Raw genomic sequence first — 23229 nt, 5'->3', positions numbered from 1 at the left:
CCTAGGAACTGAGTAGAAAAGGGCAGAGAGCTCAGTTTTTAAAATGGTCTCAGAGAAACATGCATTTTACTTAGAGTACAGCAGCAGAAAATGAAGCACCTGTGGATTTATCTGAAAAAGCTATAATAGCAAAAGTTTTTCCTTAGAATCACTCAGCTATCCATTTAGTGAATTGCTTAAAGGATGTCACTAAGGTAGACTAAGGGCTCTGAAAAAGTTCTTTGTTAAATATAATGGTAGTATCTCAGCAACATAAGTAATACGTTAGCAAACTCCAAAACGAGGAGAATTTCTTAATTGGATCTCACCTCAGACAAGGTGTATGGTTTAATTCAGAGCATGAGAAAAACTACAGAAACACTAAAGCAGCATAGGCTAATCTGGCTTTAGAGCATACTGAAAAGCCTTACTACTATGTTTTGTCTTGCAACTCAACTTGCATTTCACTAGGGAAATTAAAAAATTTAGTATATTCATAATAACCAAATTCACCAAAATAAACACTAAGTAACTTAACCTATACAAAGAGATTGCTTAAGATAATGGCCCAGAAAAAAAAACAAACACATTGCAACTAGGTATGAAATTGAGGGACATCCAATAGTGTAAGAAACCCATTAGTCATATTTCTCATCCTGTGACATCCAATTCATTTCTCTCAACAGAACAGCAAAACTTTCACTTCTGGCATGGATTCATGTTGAGTGACCAGAATATCTTTTGACCACCAGATGGAAGAAGTGCTACAGCACTGGAAAGTATCCTGAGACACATACTGTTTCTCAGTTCAAAAACATCTACACAAAACAGTGGAAATAGGGACCAAGTAATAAAATCAAAGCATTCAGATAGACAAAATAAGCTTCAGGCATCCTTAGATTTAAGCAAGTCTATCACAACTTTCTAATTATAAGCTTCCTCTTCACCTTTGTACCTATAAGTTAGCAACTTAAACTCATACACTTTTCAGCTTCTGTTAAGATCACTCCAGGTCTTCAAGCTGCTGCTGAAGTTTGATGTTTAAAATTGTATCTTTTATATCACTTTCTCAAGTTTCAAAGGGAAGAGAGATTTATGGAGTGGAAATAACAGCAGCCACAAGTTACAAATATTATAATTTTTATTAGTGATGGTTAAACAAGGAAAAAGTAATTCTTTGTTACCTGTTATTCAGCAGTTTCTATACATAAAGTAGATGCTATCATGTCTCATCTGAGCTACCCCCTATAAGTCCTAGAGTATTCTTTATTGCAGCATACACAGTTAATACTTGCAGCTGTTGAGACTGCCTTGCAGGTCACAATCCAGTCCCTCTGCTGTTGCCTCTCTGGTTTCATTAGCAAAATCCATCTGCTACAATAACCTTCTACAGTTTTCAGTTAGTGGCATCACACACCACTTGTCCCTTTCCCTCAGATGACTCTTGCCAGAAATTGCTTAAATGTGAGTTATTATTGCTTTGGCTTTCACACTGATCCAAATATAAGACCTTTACCACCACTATGCTAACTTTATGGTCAACTTTAACGAATTCACATTCCTGATTCCTTGTAAGAGGGAAAAGTATGTTGGGAAATTGGTTCATTCACATACTGCAAAGACCTGAAAACACTTCCCATCAGATTGCGTGTAGCTACCAATAACTCCCCATTTAAAGAGACATCAATCACAAGGCTTCTGCCTACTCAAACTGACAGAACTTTAAGGTATAAATACAGAATAGGTGTATAAGACATAAATCACTCAGATGTTAAACAAATTGCAACCATCTAGGGACTTTCAAAATATAGATCTAATCTTGTGCTTAGCTGGAGCATTAGTGAGATAGCACCTAAAAGGGAACTATGGACACCACATAGAAGTCTAGCAGAATAGGCTTGGTTCTAGTCCAAAAGCTACCTTGTTCAATAAGAGCTGATGATTCCAAAACTAGACAAACTCAGTCAAAGAAAAAATTTAACAAGTTAAGGGGTCAGCAGCTCGGAAACCAGGAATTAATAGAGAACCTGCAACATGGCTCGCAGTCAGCAGAAAAAGGAAGATCAACTTCTTAAGTGCTCAGTAGTAAATCCTGTTCCTACTGGAAGATATTCAAGTTTTTGCAAACACTCAAAATGAAGTTAGCAGTGTTCCAGCAGATACTTAAATTCTGAGAAAGCTTGTTTCAGATGGAATAATGTTCCCTTTCAAAAAATTCTTATTAGCTCTAAACAAGAAATAATGAAACAGCATCACTAAAGTGTCAAGTTAGCTATTTAGAGCATCTTTACATTCAGAAGGTAATTTCTGCTTTTTCTGCAACTCAAGCCATAGATCTATTACCTTATATTGGATATGTGCAAATTAAACTCAACCTGATATAACTCTAGATAAAAACAGAAAATGATGTAATTAACATGAATCAGTCTGATACTATGACGATTGTAGCAGTCATACAACTTTAATTAGACACTATATTTATATTAAACTGTTCAAGAACTTGCAAGTCCCAGGAGTGCTAGAAGGACTTGATAGAATAAGGAGGCTTCCAGTAAGTTCCTCCAGGATTTTCTGTCAAAAAGCAAAGAAAAAGAGTTGACTCATGAAGTCACTAGTCAGCTGTTTCTTATCACTGAGAATGTATTCCTATCAAAGTCCTTATCCGAGTCACACAGCCATTGCTTAGATTTGACTTTTAAGGAAGAAAAGTGGTATATATGAACAAAAACTTCAGGACAGTTGCAGAAAAAAAAGTATTTGATCTTCAAGAATGAAATACAAGCAAGCTTTAACAAATATAGGCCAATTCTCATTACTTTGCTCTGTATACATTGAAGAAACCTATGAATACTTTTCCTCATGATTTCAGATTTGCAGTTCACCTTAAAGCAGTGGTACTACAATGAAAAACAGCACCCAGCTGTACAGCTTCTATTTTAGCTAGATTACACAGAATCTTCTTAATACATGCAGATTCTGACACCCTTTAACAGAACTCAAAGAAACCTTTTAAGGAGATTCAAAGAGCTAAACCCATTAATCTCATTTTTTTGCCAGGTTTAAAGGATGATTTAACTGTAGCATTTAAATAAATTTAAGTGAGGAATAGACATGGATATGGTGAAAGGAGCATTAACCAATGACTGAAATCTGTAACAATGTTAATTCCAGAGATCCCATCCCTCTACAGGGAAGGAGTAAATTATTGTGATCAACCTGCAGAAGTGAAAGGTATGCTCCGTTTCAGAGAAACTAGATGTAAAACTGTGTATAACATTTATGTTAATCATAAAAACTTTCCTGAGGTATTTGTGCACAGATCATACAAACGTTGTTTTCTGTTCTTAAATCACAGAATTAATTTGACCATTTGCAAGAGCTGTTTTCTGAAAGGCTTCTCTGAACACACTCGAAGTAGGAATTGATTGCTGTGAGTTACTTAAGTATTAACTTTGAAGGCAATATCCTAGATATGACCATAGATGCAAGACTCCAAAAAAACAAGGAATCAATGGACAGCATAAACTATCATTTTTTACTTTAAGCAAAGCACCAACCTCCCCTAGCACACAGGCTCCTTGAAACTACACTACACTACTTGGACAACATTAACCCCATTTATTTTGTATTTACATTCATACTGTCCTTACCTTACCTATCCCTTTCCAACAACATGGAAAAGGATTTGAAAAAACTATTTTAAGATATTTTAGCAGACTGATCATGACCCTTTAATACCTTCACATGAATCGGTCCTGTCCTTAGAAGAACTTAATAGCCAGTTAATACATAGAGGCATCTAGAAAAGCAGAGCTACTTTCCGTGTTGAAACACCTTTGTAATTCTCTCGTACCATTCACCCAGAATACATAATACCTTCTTATGGCCAGAGTACTGCCTTTACTTAAAGAATAATTTTGTAGACAGTGGTGGTAGGTTTCTTACTCAAAGAGGTACTCTCATTGGGTTCATTACTCCCTTTTAAGAACGTATACATGCCCCGCAATCCTTTGCAAAGAGCTTCATGTGATAATATCAGAGCATCTCACTCTACTGCTAAGCTTAAATCTAATAGGCAGTTGAATTAAGGTGTTGATCAAAGAATAAAGAATGCAGTTGCCACTGCCTTATTCAACCCCATTTAACAGTTAGAAGTATTTTCAAATGCAGCCTTTTCTCTTTAGTTAAGAGCTTCTGGAGGAAGAGGCAGCTTAGAGCAGCTCATAACTGCCCACAGTAGTCACAGTAGTGGAAGCAAAATAAATGTGTGATAATTAATTTTTCCATGACTGAGTCCATGAACACTGTACCGCAGAAGAAAAATTAAGGGAATCTTAGCTACTCACAGTAATTACAACTGCTAAATAGGACTGTCTGGAGTCAAACATGCACCATGGTGCTTATTTAAATTGATCTGTCATGATTATGGAGAAGTTCCATAGTGTAAGATGTTAAGTATAGATAGGGGGCAAAGTACTTAGGTTAGGTCATTCAGAAAATTAACAGGAGAAAGGATCAAGTTTTTGCTAAAAGCCTCCTCCTGTTCAGGCTTTATGAGGGTTTTTTTTGCCTTCAAAAATTCAGTTAAAACCACCAACTGGAGTCACCTACAGTCTGTATCTCTATATGCATGAGAAAGCTTTGCACAAACTCTACCCCACACATCTACCAGATTTATCTATTTAAATAATAAACAGAACACACTCCCATTTGGCATTCCCATCTGGGACTCCCTTATAACTTTACAGTTTAAATCTAGTCTTTATTCAGGCCACTATAAAACCTGTGTTTATTGACTTTCAGATGACAGGATGGTCTTCGAAAACACATCTAATTAGTACAGTAAGGCCTGCTCAGATTAGGCCCGAGATATTTTACATGATTTTTTTTCCTACTTCTCTCCATATGTACAGTTCAAATCTGTGTAGGTCTGTGGAAAAATCTCAGCAGATAGACCATGCACAGCATTTAACAAATCTCAGAAAAGCTTTATTTCTCCAATTAAGTGAAGCAGAAAATCCAAATCAAAGTTATTCATAGCATGTTATACACTGAAAGTGAATGATGCTTTCTGTATTATACAAACACTTCCATGATTTCTGATCTAGAAAGAGGCAGATCCAGCTTCTAACATCACAGAGGTTGGGAAAAGACTGGAATTAAAGCTTTCAGTTGAAGCATTGTTCATTTACATTATTTATATTAAGTCCTGTTTAACCGGTTGAGCTTAACCTATATCACATTTTCAGTTCATTAGTACAGCTGCAAAGTTCCTAATCACATAATTAAGACCTGTTTTGACCTTAAAAGAACTGAAACCCAACACTTCAGCTAACGTTAGTCCTTAAGAAAAGCAATCAAATGAGATCTTTGCCCAACTGCAAGCACAAATGTTTTGCATATAAGAAATGTAGGCAATACACTGCCCCAAGGACCCTTTTAAAAGCTTAACAAAAAAAATTCTGTGTTCATCAGAACAAGGCTTTTGCACAAAGTACTGAAGTGCAACTAAGAAAAAGTGTTTTTACTGACTTTTAAAATAATAGTTTGCACTATTACTTCTGGTTTATCTGTTTCTTGTAGTTGTGCTATCATGGTCTATGGCATTCAGTATAGAGCATGTTAGCCTCAAATATCATAGGGAAATAAGATATAATGTATGAAGTCAGACAGTAATTAAATCTAAAAATCATATTTTTCAGGCTAAAAACTTGAGTGTTCTGTACTAATGTTGTATTTCAACCATCTCGTGTTTCTTTAGAAGATGGATCTCTTTCAAACTGAACACCAATATGAAGCAAGTATGTATAGTACTTAATGGAGAATGTTTTCTACGTTTTAACGTTATTTAAGTTTTTGGGTATTAGCTGCTTAAACAAGATCGGATCTATTCTACCACCTCAGAAATAGTGTAAATATAGTAGTCATGATCTGTGCAGTATCTGAGTATTCAATAAAATTGAGCTGACTGCTATGGGTATATCAATCAATCAGTATAGCTATGAAAAGATTATAGCTTTACAAAACAGAATGAATTCAGTTCAAGCAAAACAAAATACAACGAGCACAGAGAAGACAAATCAATATTCGCACTTAGCTCTAGTTCAGTAGCTTTCATAAGATAAAGCCCTAGCAGCAAAGAGTTCAATAAAAAAAAAAGTGCTTGCCATCCTTTCTAAAGTTCATTACATCTATGCTTAATACACACCTAGTATCCCTATAAAGAGAAAATTAAAATTCTAGTCTAACTAGACTATCTAACTTTAATATAAATTTCACCTGACGTTTTCTTGCTATCACATAGATCTGAACCAGTTCTTTTGCTAACTTAGGTTATCAGATATTAAAATAGCAGGTATTCCACAGACAAGTACTACATTTCACCTTTCTAACACAGCACAATTAACTAGGTGAAACACTGAATGGTTTTCATTAACAGAGCCACTTACTCAATGAAGTTGAAACTTTTTCATCGATAAGACAGCCTTAACAACTCAACTGCATCTATAAATGCAGAACTCTACAATACCCTTTGGATCACATTAGTATTCACATTCAACAAAAAAAATTAACTCCCCTTCTACTTAGGTTAGGCTAGCATAGGACAGCATATCGATACCTTCACTACCTCTTTCCAGTTAATGAAGGAGGGCATGACTCAAAGATACCCAGTGCAGTGATGCATGTTTACAAATTAAAGCCATCATTTCATTTACACAGGCAACTCTTGTGTTCAGCACATCAGAAGATGAGCTTTAAGCATCGGCTATATTGTTTCCATTGCCCAAAAACGTTAGGAAAAAAAATCATAGTAGCTACTTAAAATATTTATGAATATCACCAACTACAGGTAGAACTTAGGAAACTCACTTCTCAGCCCAATATCACTTTCTTAAACTTAACAGCAAAGTCTGATTAAGATCAAACCCAAATTTCTCCAGAGAGGTCAAGTCTAATGAGCTTATCAATGACAGAGTACATTTTTCTTCCAACAAATACTAGCCAAGCTGAGAAGCTGCTTACAAAAACCTGAAGATCAGTAAAACCTTCTCTAAGTGACCTCATTTTGAAGGACTACTGATTTTACTCTTCTGAACTCTGCCACAGAAGAGTTTATTTTTTAAGTACAACAGTATTGCAGCTTCAATAAGAGTTGATATCCCTAAAATAAATCCCTAAAAACAAAATCAAAACATCTCAAAACTGCATTATGGCTAAAAGCAGCTATCAAAAATGTGAATGATTGATTTATTTCAATGGAGTCTAGAAAAATCCATCCCTCGTGGTAGATATAAAATAAAGAATATGAACAGAAACCAACATACTAAATTTGAGGAGAGTACATGCATGGGAAACATGCCACAAAAAACCAAAAACTTGAGAACAAATCATATGTCCAGTTGACTCCACTACTACAAACATTTAGAATTGAACATCTTCCCCATCAACACAAATGAGAAGAGAAGCCAAAAAGTTGCTAAGATATTCTAAAAGTATAGTTAGGGTTCAGCAGTTACAGAATATCAGTAAGGTGAGAACAGAAAACTTAAGAGCATTGCTTGTCTTTTCTATCAATTACAGTCACACCTTTTGCTAACTATATTAAAGCATACTCAATTCAACTTATTTACACAGAGAAACTGAAAGTTTGCCAAAGAAAACAATTGAGAGCTTCAACAAAAACAAAAACATGGACCATACTGAAGGCCATCCATCTCTGGCTGAGCTGACTTCTTTTTAAAAAAAAAAAAAAATAATCACAAAAATCAAAAATTGATAGTAGCCTTGAACTGCAGCTTCAATACTGAAATTGCTAGTGCAATTCAATAATTGCTTACATGCAGGAGGAAAAAAAAGGGGAAAACAACATGAGAAAAAAAGTAGATTAGCTTGGTTACTTAAAGAAACTCCAGCTTTAGCCCAGTGTCAAGGAAAAATACTATTTACAGAAACTGCCTCAAAATATCCAACATTAATGAATGCGAAGATAGAAAAAGTCAGGAAAAGTTCCCCCATTATTCATCTGTTTGCTAGTCACTATTCACAGCTCCACATTATCTAAAGTACAACGGTAGTCAAAAAGGGATGGTTAATAACACTGGATGTCAGAGAGAAATTAAAATTAAGAGGATTGCAGGACAATAGTCTCAGATGTCAAGTTCTTCCAATATTGTTGCTCACAGAACAGCCTGAACTTACATCTTAACTGCAGAATTTTCTCACTTGCAAATTGGCACTGAGAAGTTCAGATCTTAATTTTCTTGAATACATTACAAATCTTGATAGCATATTTCCCTGAATGTTCGGACAGTAAACATGCACTAATATGACATTTCAGATGCTAAAATGCTAAGCTATTCACAGCCTTGGGTTTATTCTTAAGATCTTCCATATACATATTAAAATAAATAAGACTAAAGTTAACTGCAATGCACTGTTAAATGGCTTCCACTAAAAATAATCTTTCCTTCATTAAGTTGTCAGTAGTATGCTTTCTGGATGTTACTGTATGTCAAAGTCTCATATTAGAAAACAAAAGCAAAGTCAAATATTTGAGCTTCTTATTACAGCTATGCACACATTTCATATACTGTATACACAAGAAACAAGTTTCTTACCTTCAGGTGCATCTGCATCACAGTCTTTTGCTATAAATGTTGTGACATTCTTTGGCTGGCCATCAACTGTCTTATTACTCTACATAAATACATAAAATTAGTCCACACTTCTTCAAATAAACATTTTTCAGTAAAGTACTAGTTTATTTTTTTAAAAAAAGCTCTGATGAATTTATACATTTAGAAGAATTGAGATTTTGAACCGTATCTACAATAAGAAGCTGTCATTTAAGACTAGTTTCACATGAAAAATTGAATTATGCTTTCATTTAGAAGAAATGAAAAGGTTGTGCCCTTTGAAAACTTGTGCAAAATACTTTATACCCAGAAGTAAATCTTCTCTTATACTTTTATAAACAGAATTTGGAATTTGTCTTTGGTGATGAAGATACCATTGAAGTGCTAGGCTTGAATAATGACAAACAATACAGTTACAACTGGTGTAGTCAGATGATAGCATCCATTATACATAGATAGCCTCCAGTACACTTAAATAGCCAAGACAAAAGGAGCCAGGATAGGAAGGAAGATGGCACTGCAAAAAAAAAACTACTGGAAAGTCAAGTATTCCTATTCAAACAGGAATAACTTGAACAACTGACATTTGCACTTGATTAATCAGCGCATATTCAGATGCTTTCTGAATATCCTCTACTGTATAAGGCTGAACTTTTGTCATCTCAAATACACACGAGAATATTAACCATGGAACAACAGTGTTACGTTCAGTCACTCGTGTAACCTTCAAGATCTAGAGGAAGCTCGCATCTTCTTACCAATAGAAATGAAGCATAATTCAAAGTTCAACACTGAGTAAAGATCAAAGAATTGACATTATACACAGTACAGTCATTTAGGCTTGTGCAATACCAAGCAGTTTCAACAACAACCGAAAAAACCTGGGTAAAAAATTCTTTAAAAACTAAGAATGAGCCCAATTTCAGAAGGCTGCATAAACATGACTAAATTTCTAAATAAAAAAACACATACCATGTTACATCTTACCTGCACCAAGTATTTTTGGCTTCCGTACATCACATATTGAGGGGCAAGACTGTAGATCATGTAACTTGTATGTAGAACTATCAACAGGAGTATCATACAGAGAAATAAGAGAGCTTGAGGTCTAGTTTTTCCTCGTCTGATTTTATAAAGCTAAGAATAGAAAATATACAAAAACTAATGATTAAAAATCAAGTTGGTTTTATGTAAAAAAAACCAAAAAACAACAACAACAACAACAAAAATACAAAAAAAAAAACACCCAGTTTCTTCTGAACCCAAGTAACAAGTATAACTCTACTGGAAAGCTGCCATAAATTTTCTTCTGAAAACTTAATTCCAGTGTGTTAAAGGAGATTTTCAGGTATATTATTTAATAAAAATAATTGTACCAATGACCCAAGACATTTATAGATCAGGAAGCTTCCTAGAACAATTAATAGTGAGATAGTAAGATACTAAATAGTGTTGCTTATCACATTCATCAAACAATGCTTTGTTTTGCCAAGAAGTACTGCATCCTCTAGCTAAGGTGTAGTGTCACCTATTATTGCTTCTTTAATCAGAGAAAGCAAGAGAAGGGAATCATGAGACTGTACTCTTCAGTACTAAAAAAAAACTCCACGATGGAGCTGCATCTTCTCCACTTGTTTCACTAGGGAACAAGATAATACCTTGGTGTTATCTTTAGATAACTCTACTCCACTGTGACTCCCATAGACTCAGATGAAGTGCCATATATGAGAAAAGAACCTAACACCTGGTAAATTATAAAGACCAAAAACAGTAATAAGCCTCAACTCATTGCCAGGACTCACTATCACCATTCACAGTTCTGGGATACCACCACAGAAAAGGGCATCAGTGTGTAAAGGCAATGCAGGAGCAAAAGAGGGGAAATGTTAAACCAGGGATCACAGGTATGATTGCTATGCTGTTATTTTTTAAATACAATATTTTTAAATATTCCAGGTATGATTGCTATGCTGCTATTTTTTAAATACAATATTTTTAAATATTTGCATCATAGTTAGGTATGGCATATCACTGTACTCTTAAATTAGAGAAGCTTGCTTGCCACCTAAAAATCAAGCCTTACTGACTCCACATTGTTAACTTTATTAAAATTTCACTGCATCAAAATCATATGATTTCAACTTCAAAGAGCCAGAAGCCACTGATCTCATATGCTAAAGGAGTCAGCCATCTCTTGCTTATCATGATAAAACAGTCTTGTCTGACAACTTAGCAAAACAGAGCAGCTTTCAAAAACAGTAGAAGTTGCACACTACGCTTTTAGCACTCATTACAGATACAAATAACATTTGTGGCATATCTGTATTTCATTAGCAGTACATAATTACTCATTAAAATATTCCATGCAACATTTCTTAAACATTAATAGTTTGCTTTATAAAATTAAGTGATATTTACCCTTATCCAGAAGAACCAAATACCCATATTTCGAATCCCTGCCATTGAAGTGAAGATAAAGTACATAACAATAGTTGTAATAAGAATATAATCAAGTGGGAAAACCTAAAAACAAAAAGCATACAAGAGCTTGAAATGACATGAAAATCTTCAGTTACAATACCTGTTCTTCTCACATTTAGATAGAAACTACTCAGATTTATGTACACCATCTGAGGTAGTCAGTCATCAAAAAAGCTTTGTAGGTATCCCCAAATAAGAGCTAGTATAGCTTTCTGATAGCGTTTACAGTTTGTGAAAGTGTTTCTCTTAACTGAAAGCTTTACATATTTCCAGGCCACAAAATACCTGCTTTTTTCAAATACTTTCAGAACAGAAAGCAAAAAAAAAAGAATAGCAAAACTAATCTAAGAACTATATAAGCATGTGATTATTTCTGAAGATACTTGTGTACAGCATTTAACAGTTACAGATAACACTGTTGCTGAACGTAGCTTTTCCTAGTGATAAGTTGGAGTGCTTAATAGGTTTTGAAACTATTGAGTAAGCAGTGCTTTATACCAAACCATTACTGTGAGATCATGGAAAGAATTCAGGGGAGACTAATGTACCAACAATTACAGCTTTCCCTTTTCTTAGTTTATTCATTTCTGTTTCACATGTTTGTAAAATTCATGTGGAAATGTCTTCCAAATCTACTCAAGTTGGAATGTGCATAAGAAAAAACACCGTTTCAGAGTAAAGCAGTATTATAACATGCTGAACTGAACATAGTGCATCTATTCAAAGTGTAATAAAAACATTGAAAAGTGAAGTACAGTTACTTCTTTTGAGGGGAATAGGTTATTAAACAAAGAGACTCAAATAGAAATATGGCAAGAAAAAGTTGTTACTCTGTGCATAATAACTCATGTAACAAGCAGCACCAAACTTCACCATCATCAACATTGCAACTACACTTTTCAGATCAAATTTGCCTCCAGAGCTACCCTCCTCTTGCTTGAATGACTTTGATCAACCCAAGATCTTCATATCCACATCCATCAACTAAAACAAATAATCAGTAAGGAATCTGCCTTGCTTTTAAAGAAAATTGTCTAGATGTGTGTTCTGTAAATTATTTAAAAGTACTGTTTGTCTTTCAGCAGCTTCAATAATCAGAGGAACAATCTTATTTCTGCACATCACCAATTAATTTACTTACTGTTTGAAGAACAGGTAGCAGCATATTCAATGGATTGGTCAAATTGGTTCCTAAAATTATAAATCCAGAGTCAAAGCCAGCTGAATGTAGAGCTTTGTCTAAACTGCAGAAATTAAGAAAAATTGGTTAAGCACTACAGTTATCCAAGAGTGGTCTTTAAATTTAAAACAGCAGCTCAAAAAAAGCTGAAGTAAGCCTAGAGATTATGAGTTGTTTCATATTTTACGGACCCATTATTCTTTAAACTTGCTGCATTCATTCTATGTAAATCTATATTGATTTCTTTATTTCCTTGATGTTTTAGTTCTTCCTTAGTTCAGGCCAATATAGTTTATTTGCCTGATCTGAAAAATTAAAGAAACTTAACAAGAATTTTCAAATATTGGTAAATATTAAATATTATCATTAAAGTTTCTACTTTGAAGCTGTCTATATTTTATTTCAATTCCATGAAACAATTATAATGCACATGATTACACATTATATGTCATTTACTGCAAGAAGCACCTGTTAACCAGCCCAGCAAGTACCTACACACTTGGGTTCATTCAAACTCTCAATATTTCCATAGTTTTAATTCTGCTTGAAGTTCATAATTTCTCTACCACATCAGAACTGTTTGCAGCAGCATGCAGTTAAACTGAGATGTGTCCTTGATTGCTTTAGTACACTTAGATTTCAATGTGCATTACAATGAAAAATGCAGCATGACCTATGGAAACATATCATAGGAAAGAAACTACTCCTGAAGCAAGCCACCCCTGAACTGACTTTGACATTAGAAGAAAAAGTCCATAGTTTAAGTAGTTAAGAAAAGCATTAAATGTACTTACTTTGACAAGAAGAGAGAGACAGTGAAGAGCAGTGCCACAATGATGAAGAACACTCCCCATACAATCTAAAAGAAAAGATATTTTTATTTCAGCAAAACTGAAAATGCTTACAGTAGATAAAATAACAGAATAGTCCAATAAAGGAATAGTAATTTTGGACCTCAGAGCTCAAGAAGATGAAAGAAGTTTACCTAAAGATTAGACAGAAGCACTAGAAATGCTTACTCAGGTAAACAGATTATGTCAAACGTTCAAAAAAAAAAATGATCACCCAAGATAAGAACCACTTCTGTCTATCACATATACAGAGCTCACAGTCAAGTGTTGAAATACATTCTGGGTTGTAAGATAAAGTTCCAACATCTCCTGCCATGGGCAGGGACACCTTCAGGTTGCCTGGAGTCCAATTGAACATGACTTTGAACATCTCAAGGGGGCATCAACAACTTATCTGAGCAACTCATCAAGCTCCAAGTAAAGAAAATATTCTTTACATCTAATCTAAGTCTATGCTCTTTCTGGCTAAATCTTATCACTACACTCTCTTAATAAGTCTAGAAATATGTCAAATAAGTGCCATTAAGAACACAAATATTATATTCAACAAACATAACATTCACCAGAATGCACTACCTTTACTTGTTATATAGAATGGAAAACCTTCACAATATAAAGGCATTTGGGCATTAAGTGTATTTCCACTGCCACACTACCACATCCACTACTGTGATCCATTCTAACAAGGCACAACTATTTCTCAATTGAGAGCTCCCTTCCATAGAACTACTTGGAGGAATCCTGACAAAATCAATTTGATGAACTGATGTAAAATTCAAGTAAGCAAGCCTACATACTAGATTCACATCTTGCTTCTGCCCACAAGTCCTCAGTCATCACTATTGATTATTTCAAAGTAGTTTTCCAACCTCAAGTTACAGAATGCAGCTTTCACAGTATTTTGACTTATAGGCTTAAGTCACCTAGAAATTTACCTTTGAAGCAATCTTAAGACTTGAGAACAGACAAGAAAATAATAACATAACTACCATGGTAGTAGAAAACCTGAGTTTCAAGAAAATATAAATGCAATTCCAATATTGCCATACTTAGGCTTTTATCTAATGAAGATAAAATTGACATTAACACATCAAACTAACCAGATAACCCCTCCTATAAGAGAGTTCTAGAACCAAAGTTCCATATTCCTTTAGCTGACTAAGGGAAGTCATTTAACCTATTCAACAGCTTGAAACAAAAGCAAACCATTGTGCTTATTTTGCTAACAAGTCATAAGCACAGATAAGTACTGCTACAGACCACTATAACTATCAGCTATTGCTACTGTTTTTGAAGTGTTGGATAGCTTTTTTGGTAAGCTTTTGCTTGGAAATCTGGATCACCAACATAAAACTGCCTGATGTACAAACTAAGAACTGAGGTTGTTTTTAAGATCATATCTCTCCACAGTACGCTCCCACTAGGAATTAGCTGTTCAAGAAACAGAGGCTCAAACAACACTAAGCTTGCTTTACTTCATGGCTTTTAATCAACTATAGGCAGCAGCCATATCCATACTTCTGAAATAAGGCATCACACTGAAATGAATAAACAATTGAGAAAGCACTTCTTTTCATGCTTTAACCTCTACTCCAGTCCCATTAACATAAGCCTTTTCTATCACAAACTTAAAGACATACAATTTTGCCTTAGTTCATTTTATGCTTCTGCAGCGCTATTAAGACTACTAAATCACAGTTAACATCAACTTACATTCATGTAATTTCAAAGCATCTACTGACTGGGATCTTTCATGTAAGAAATCCTCATGTTATAATCTACATTCTCCCCATACTTTATAACTTGGCATACTGACTAAATCAAGGCTTCACTTCTATTAATCAGCACATAGCTGATAAATACTAACACTCAGACTTCTTAACAAGCTTGCAACTTACATGGTTTGTCTGAGTCTTTATGAGCTGAAGATCAATCTGATGAAGTTAAATTAAGAGCAGCTTGGTATAACCATACTGCTGTCTACTAGTTTATGCCAACTGGATTCTCTTAAAATATTTTAGATACAGGCATAAGGATTTACCAAGGGTTCTAATTCTGCTTTGTCACAGCACAAATGAGAATGAATCCAAGCCCCCAAGAACATGTTCTACTTTAAAGCAAAGGACAGTACTTGATTAAACAGAACCTCTTGTCCTTTTAATAGGTCTATTTATTAACTGGTACTAAAAAGCTTTGAATACTAGAACAAGCAAAAAACAACCTGGGTTACAGCCAAGCAGCATACAGAGGAACTGAAGGTTATTAACCAAAGAAAAAAGGGAGGCATTAATTCATATTAAAAGAATTCAAAGGCTTCAACACAAGATTTCTACACCACAATATTTTCACAAGCAAGATCTCAGTGCTATCACAACTTAAGCTATATTATAATTTTCACTTTAATCAGACCTGCTCCATTGTCAGGTCACTTCTTAAAACAATCAGGTACAAAACACTGACCCCACCACTGCCTGCACTCAAAACACATTTGCTACTGAGCAGGTTGCACATCTGCTGCCTTGCACTTACATCTCTCACATCAACTGAAAGCATTTGCTTGAGTCTTCTAATCCAAGAGCATGCATCAAGGTACTGCCATAAAAGCAGCAAACCATATTTTTATGTGAGACTGCAGATATTACAGACAGGCACTAGTATATATCATGTACTGCTTCTTAAAATGAATTCTAGCCTCTTTGTATTATGAAACTTGACAACTGCAGGAATTAAGCAGTTATAAGCAGAGGAGACTAAAAACTTGTTTATTCAAAGCTTCACTTTTATGCCTGAACATACAAGATTAAAGACACATAGCTAAACGAAAACTACACCAAAAACACAGAAATAGGTAATACTCAATAACAGCAGTAGAAGCAAGCCACTTCTAGCTCTGAGTGGAAAAGTTGAGCTATATTCAAGTTTAATAAACCAGGTCAAATAATTTAGACACTATTAACAATTGGTGTATTTTTTCTACTTCTGCTGTATTCTGCCACATTTCTCAAATGAAAGGTTAATGTAGAAAGTTGAAGGAACTACACAAACTACTGTCAAAGTAAACATCAAAGCTGTTAAAGTGAAGAGTTACAAACATTGGTTTTAAATGAAAGGGTTTGGTGTGGTTTTTAAGTTATCCACTGTGAGTTCCAAGCTGAAAGCTTTTGAACTTCCATTTCAGCTTCTTTCTTTCTTTTGGTACTCAGCATTAACAGCAGCAACAGCAGAGCTAAATGCTTCCAGCCATCTTCAGTTGTATAAAATACAGGCAAAAGTAATGCCAAAATTATACTCTACAGTTGGTAAGAAACACTTTGTGGCAATCCTGTCCCACAGAAGTATTTTTCTTCTAAAATAGGTATATATTAACTAAGATCAAAAGACAAAGATCAAAGACTTGCCACAGTGACATTCTTCTACACTGGCTGAGTATCAAGACAGAAGTTCTACATACCTAGTTCACTACTGAGCAAGCAATTACATCACAGGATGCTTAATCAAAATGCATATTTTCTTGACAACATCTCACTTCTGCTGGCTACAAGCAACTTCAATTAATATAAGCCACCTGACAGCTATTAAGAAGAATTCTTCTTCCTATTTTCACATGCCTGAGAAAAAAATAACATCCAGATTTGCTATAGCAACATAGCACATTTCACATTCCCTTATACCTTGTTTTTAATGTTGCACCACTCTTTAACATTAACTGCCTATGTATAGCATAGACTACAATACAAACTGTAAGAAGTATCAGTCCTTTGATTTTCGTTTATCCAACACCGCTACAAGTAACAATTTCTGCACCCTCTGCATGGGTCTTCTGGTCATAGGATGTTTACCACCTCTGTAGGCCAGTCATTCTTTGCCAGAAGTATACCCATCCACAAGATACGTTTTCAACAAGCATATAACACAATTCACACAATTACCCATAGCAAGACTGTAAATAGCCTTTAGCCTGCAGGGATCTGTTCAAAGTGTTATTCTATTATTCCACGCAAGATGCCCATCTTCCTTCTGTAAACACATCATAAAGGCAAACTGACTTTGAGAACTGTTGACACTTGCTATTCTGAATATGTACTATATGCACGCATTACACGTAGTACTTTATCCACATACATAGGCTACATAAAGCCTGTGACAGATAATACACTGGTATACTGGGTACAGGTGGCAAGGTTTCACTCGCAGGGGACTAGAGAAGTATATTCTGTAAGAATAGGCTTGAAATTGCCTTATGATGGATACTGCTTGATCCAACACATCCACAGCAGGACATCCTTATCCTGTTGTGGACACAATGGGGAAAAAAAAGTCAGTGCCAGGCAGCTCTAAGAAACTACCATATGAAAAGGAACAAAGTTGGTGACCACGATTCTCTAATCAGCAGCTATTCAGTTCCTTTATAGTGTGCATGTTTAATTTGTTTTTTATTTTATTTTATTTTTTTTAGAGCTGCAGAACAGAAAGCAGAATTGAAAGAAAGAGACAAACAGAACTTTATGCTGCTGGAATTTTCTTAAGTGAGAAGGCTGGAAGAGTAAAGAGTAGCTATATTCCATCTTCAACACCACAATCTAGTCAAGGGAACCATTTTCTTTACACGATAACAAAAGGTGATTAAAATAAAGTATATGCAAGTCTGATCTGGAAGCAGTCCAAGTATTATGTTTTCTATTCTGTCAATAACTGTTATCACAGTAAAAGCTGAACAAGCTGTTCAACAACAACCAAACTAACTAGTTTAGCCAATCATTATACTTATTCTTCGATGATTAAGTGGCTTGGCTACTTACAGTTTTACATTCTGCAGTATTAAAAATATCACTAAGGGCTACACAAGACTATAGCAATTACACATGCCTATATTTCTTACGCTTGTTTTTAAAGGCTTCAAACAACATGGGAACAATGCCTGTAAAATTAGATAGCTAATTTTTTATTTAGATGTATATTACTGTAACGTTACATGAATATACATCTACTACACCTACTTGTAGTAACATTGTCATGGAGGTATTATGTTAATAATAAGCAGTTGATATTTAGCATGGTAATTGATGAACTACACTTGAGGGCTGCTCCAAAAGTAACATTTCTTATTTTTATTTTGTTACACTGGCTCACAATGCCAGAGGCAGATGTTGGTGCTATGGCAGTAGAGGCTGAACATTCCCAACAATATTCCACTACATTCTGTTGCTATGCAACAGATGGCAGCACGGGGACAATCTCACAAAACAATGCCTGACATGAAAGTGCATATGAAGCAAATGTGTGCCTGAATTCCGCTGTGCAGAAAAACTGCAAAAAGTGACATTCATTGACACCTAGTAAACACTTAGGGAGATCAAACAGCAGATGTGAGCACAGTGAGGCAGTGTGTGGTAAGCATCAGTAGAGGCAACATTAGATTACCTCTGCTGGTACACTGGCACAGTTCTTATTTTAAATGCAACCATATCAAATATGATCTTGTTCATCACTGAAAAAAAAGCATAGCTAATAGTAGCAACTATTTTGAAAAATAGTGTTTTGTAGTTGAGAAACTGCTCTATTAAATAGCGCTACTGTGTTCTACTAGTTGTAGTTATCACAGAAATGAAAGGCATTACTTTCAGAGCAATTAGAAGAAGGAAGCTGAAAGCTATTACATGCAACTTAAAACTCAAGAAGTGTAACAACTTTTTACCTTCAGAGGTCGGATGGCTTCACAGAACTTCAACCACCAACTTTTCTCAATGGTTTCCAGATGCCTCTCTCTCCTTCGAAGCGTCCTTAGTCTCTCTTCTAGTTGTTGAACAGCTCGTCTATCCCTTGATGACAGAGGTCGACCATCTCTGCACTAATCAGAAAATTAGTGCAAGAGATCAGGGAATACTGAATCGATGGAACAAATAGACTTGATGCCTTCTTTAGTGAATTACAACAATTTACTTTTGACATAAAATTCACACAATGAAGTTAGGAACTAAACAGTGGCACAATCTTGATAATAACTCATAAATAATGGAAAATTAGTTTGTACTAATACTACATAAAAATAGAAATAGTTAGAACAGAGACACCCTGCTTTTTGATCCTAATTATCTTATGAAATCTAACTAACAAAAGGTACCAGGGCAAACTTCTGTAATCCAATAGTCCATAACCAGCAATAGTCAACTCCAAGGGTTTATTATTCTCATTATTTCAGTTAAGAGGTGTCTTCGCCCCAGCCATACAAAACCTACAGCTTTCAAAGTTATACCACAGAAAGCTACTGTTTAGATTTCATTACATAATACCCATACAACATTTAAGGGATCTACAGTATGTAGAGGTAGCCAAGTGCTAATGTCAGAATCATTTTTAACACAGCTGGAAGTCCACTATTACAATTCACAAAGCAGCACATACAGACTATCAGAATTCAGGTGCTGGGGTGGAAAAGATTAGGTTACAACAAACCAAGACCCAGGATTGTGAAGATCACTAATCAAACCATTATCTGAAATGGGTTGTGAAAAGGGTGGAGGATCTCGTACTTACAGGAGAAATATCTCCTGTTCAGCTTATGCTCTCTACTTTTTAGAATTTCAGTGTTTTATACAATTCACAGCACTTAGTAAGCTGCAAGGCCACCAGTGGTCTACAAATGGTATTACACCAATTCAGAACAGATTTTCATTTGTATACACTTCACAAATAAGTGTTTTATAGCAGCATAGTACATTAGCTGAGAAGCAAGAATATTTGGAGCTGTTACTTATTCATAAAGATTATTAATATTTTGATGAATCTAACTTAAACTCATGGCAGCTCTATAAGGCAATCCAGCATTGATAACTACACTCTACACTGAGTAGGAATATACATATATATATATATATATATATACACATACCCTCTACAAAGTATATCTTCCATACTATATATATAGTATATATTAGTATATATATCTAAGCAGGACTGGAGAAGTTTGAGTTTAGCTCCTGAGCATCATTATTAGCAAGGTAGAAACAACTGCATCTGGTAGACTAAAAAAATAATGTTCATCTCTACTAGGAACTAACCATATTTCTTTCAAAGTAACTCAAAAATAGCAGGCTAATCACTTCCTGCTTGCTAGTTTTGTCTGGAACACAAACTTACTTAACATGACCATCAACTGATAAGCTAATCAAGAAAACATACTTAGGTAACTGAGAACAGTAACATTCTTACCTTTGACTTAATCCGTAATATCCGTTGCTCCACTTCTTCAATATCTTCAGTGTTCTCCAAACGTTCATAAGCTGCGCTGGTAGTTCCCTTAATCAAGTTTAGAGGCAATGCTGACATACCATAAGCCTAAGGTGAATAAGACAGACACTCATGTTTCCTGCTATATGTTTTAATATATGCTTGTTAAGCATACTGTATGCTGTAGCTGTAAGGGATCAGAGGTTGTTTGTGCTCTCCTTTCCATAATCATATTCTAAAACAATCAATTCTGTTAATTTTTGAGCAAAACATTATAAACATTATTCAGGTTCCAGATCCCTTAATGTTTTTAGACGTTCTATAACAAAACCTACTGAAGACTTATGAAGTTAACTCCTGGGGTTTTTTGGTCAAAAAAAAAAGTCAACTATTTAATTCCACAGTCATTAAACAATAATTATCTGCCACCCAACTCAAAGTTCAGTTTTGCTCTGCAAATAATAATACCCATAGTTTCATGGGAAGTTCCACGAAATATTAAAAACATTTTCTTACACACTCTTAAGTTAAATTTCATTCCCATTAACCATAAACGGCAACTAGCAACTTCAGTTCCTATATTAAAGCTTCTTAAGTATAGAAGCCATATACACACACACATGAAAACAACTGCTATCACAGGCCAGGAACATCAGGGAGCAATTTCATGCTTTCCAAAGCATTTAAAATTGGACACAATTACACAACCACACAAATCTACCTAAGATTAATTTCAGATTCTGAAATGAACTTGACTTAGGCTAGACTCAGCTAGGCTTCCATTTCCTAAAACAGAGGCATTAATGCAAAGTGCCTGACTTTGTATGATTTTAGAAGCGCCAGATACAGTGGAGTAATCACCCCTCTATTGTCTACGGCATTGCTGATGCAGCCTAGGACACTGCTTGCTTTTCTTCTGCCACACCACCAGCTAACATTCAGCTGGCTATTCACAAGGACTTGCAGGTCCTTGTGAATAACTCCTCTGCCAGTCAGATCTCACCGTGAACTTATGCTGTTCTCATTAGCTCAGTCTTCTCCCTACAGTTCTGTGATATTGTGGCCTCTTGTTCAGGCACACCTTCTCCCTGTTTGATGTATTCAAACTCACTAAGTATACTTAACCCAGACTATTTATGAAGACAGTGAATAGCATTGGATCCATATCAACCCTAGCGAACTCCACTCATGTCTGGCTGCTTGAAAACGTAGGTTAATACATAAGTGCACCACCTTAATTCCTAACCAGAATGGAGGCAAAGTAAAGCCCTTCTGTGGAATCCAAACCATTTCCAGTTGGAGTCAAATATATTCAGTATGCAGAAACAATTAGACATTGCTATGACAGTAGTTCTATACAATTTTACCAACTAAGAATAGAAACAACTCAATTCCATAAGAAAACTTCCACCTGTTCCTCAAAAAGGTGTTACAGATCAAGATAGCAGAATATAATTCAAGAGTTCTAGATTTCACCCTACATATCTAAAAATCCATCAGCAAATCAAAGAAATGCAATCTTTTTGTTTTGTTCCCAATGTGAATTATATACTTGGGCAGTAAGCTTACTCTTGTTATAGATATTAACAGACAGATGATTACCAAATTCCCTGATCATCAGAGGTAAGGTAAGACACACTGGTCCTTCAAGACATCAATATGTAGAATGAAGGACAGAAGGAAAGGTCATCTTCTGTGGTATATCAAGTCTCCGCTACGTCTGCTAATTCTGTTTCAGGGATGCATTTCTCTTTAGGCTGCAGAGTAAGTACAAGTCTGCCCTAAACAAAGCTTTAACACTCACAAGCTGATGTGAGCTTACACTCAAATTTTGATAAAATATGGTTTGTTCTTGCCATACTTGTACCACTGAAACAACAGTTTCTAGGACTTAGACAATCTGTGCCTAGAAATGTTAGATCAGATGAGAAGAGCTACCCTGAAGTGTACAGCAGTAAAGATGATCCAAATACAACCAGTAATTACAGAACATTTGCAGTATTTCCACATTAGTTTTTCAAAGTGAACTGAATCTGTTCTTAACACTGTTCAGACTTGACATCTGAAAATACACGCTTGTAAGTTTAGGTCTTCCATGTCTCTGGGTGCTACCAAAACTGTCAAATATTGCCTGATTTCATTAAAATTTCATTTTAAAGCAGGGGGAACAAAAAGAAAAAAAAAGCTAAGTTTATGGCTAAAAATAATTTATTTCAAAGAAGATTCCCTCCTGTTGAGCCCCCACATATGATTCATATAAGAGAAAACCTCTTTTGTTCCACTTAAGAGCTAAGTTTAAAACCCTAACAGCTTACTACCAAGAAAGTACAGTGAAGCACCAGTGTTTAAAGAGCTATTTCACCCTGATTTGAGTCTGCCCACAGCTAATACATACTGCACCTTTTAATAGATTAAGTTTAAAATACTAAGCGTCATAGATTTCCTGAAGTAGGTGATCTCCAGCTCTAACATAGAAGGACACAAAAGACAACAGCTTACCCATCCTCTAAACACAAATCTAAACAGTGACAAATTTTAAAGGCAGTCTTTTTTGTTACTCATAGAAGCACAAGCAAGTTCAAGATCTGAATCTGCAATGAAATCTGTATTCACAGTAGGCCAGAAACTTGCAAGTCACAAGGAAACAATTAGTTCAATATTATTTATGTAATATCAGAAGGCACTGAAGAACAAAGAGAATTATATCCCAGTCATTCTCTCAGTGCACCGTGGAATGCAAATTCACTCTGTACTTCAGAAAGCAAAAAGATACTACTACAGGGATTACACTGGCTTTACTTCTGTTTGTCTAGTCTTCAGTCATTCATTCCCTTCCTTCCTACCCTGTCAGCAAGAGACAATCCTCACACTGCAC

At 35.2% G+C, this 23229-nt stretch overlaps 1 protein-coding gene across 3 annotated transcripts in view; it reads right to left on the bottom strand.

The window, feature by feature from the left end:
- The window catches only part of LMBRD1 (LMBR1 domain containing 1), a 62396-nt gene that overhangs the window by 5355 nt on the left and 33812 nt on the right, over positions 1 to 23229 (bottom strand). For all 3 annotated transcript variants that reach the window (XM_015859143.3, XM_085541989.1, XM_015859144.3), the window contains 7 exons: positions 20337 to 20462; positions 18823 to 18975; positions 13071 to 13135; positions 12238 to 12340; positions 11034 to 11138; positions 9603 to 9752; positions 8598 to 8676 (listed from right to left, as the gene is read on the bottom strand). In XM_015859143.3, coding sequence (XP_015714629.1) covers positions 8598 to 8676; positions 9603 to 9752; positions 11034 to 11138; positions 12238 to 12340; positions 13071 to 13135; positions 18823 to 18975; positions 20337 to 20462 — 781 coding nt within the window. The remainder of the gene's footprint in view (positions 1 to 8597; positions 8677 to 9602; positions 9753 to 11033; positions 11139 to 12237; positions 12341 to 13070; positions 13136 to 18822; positions 18976 to 20336; positions 20463 to 23229) is intronic.

Source organism: Coturnix japonica, chromosome 3 (assembly GCF_054131305.1).
Source record: "Coturnix japonica strain WE chromosome 3, WE-NBRP24, whole genome shotgun sequence".
NCBI classification, from domain to species: Eukaryota; Metazoa; Chordata; class Aves; order Galliformes; family Phasianidae; genus Coturnix; species Coturnix japonica.
Note: the sequence above shows the minus strand (reverse complement) of the source record. Positions and strands in the feature narration are given on the sequence as shown.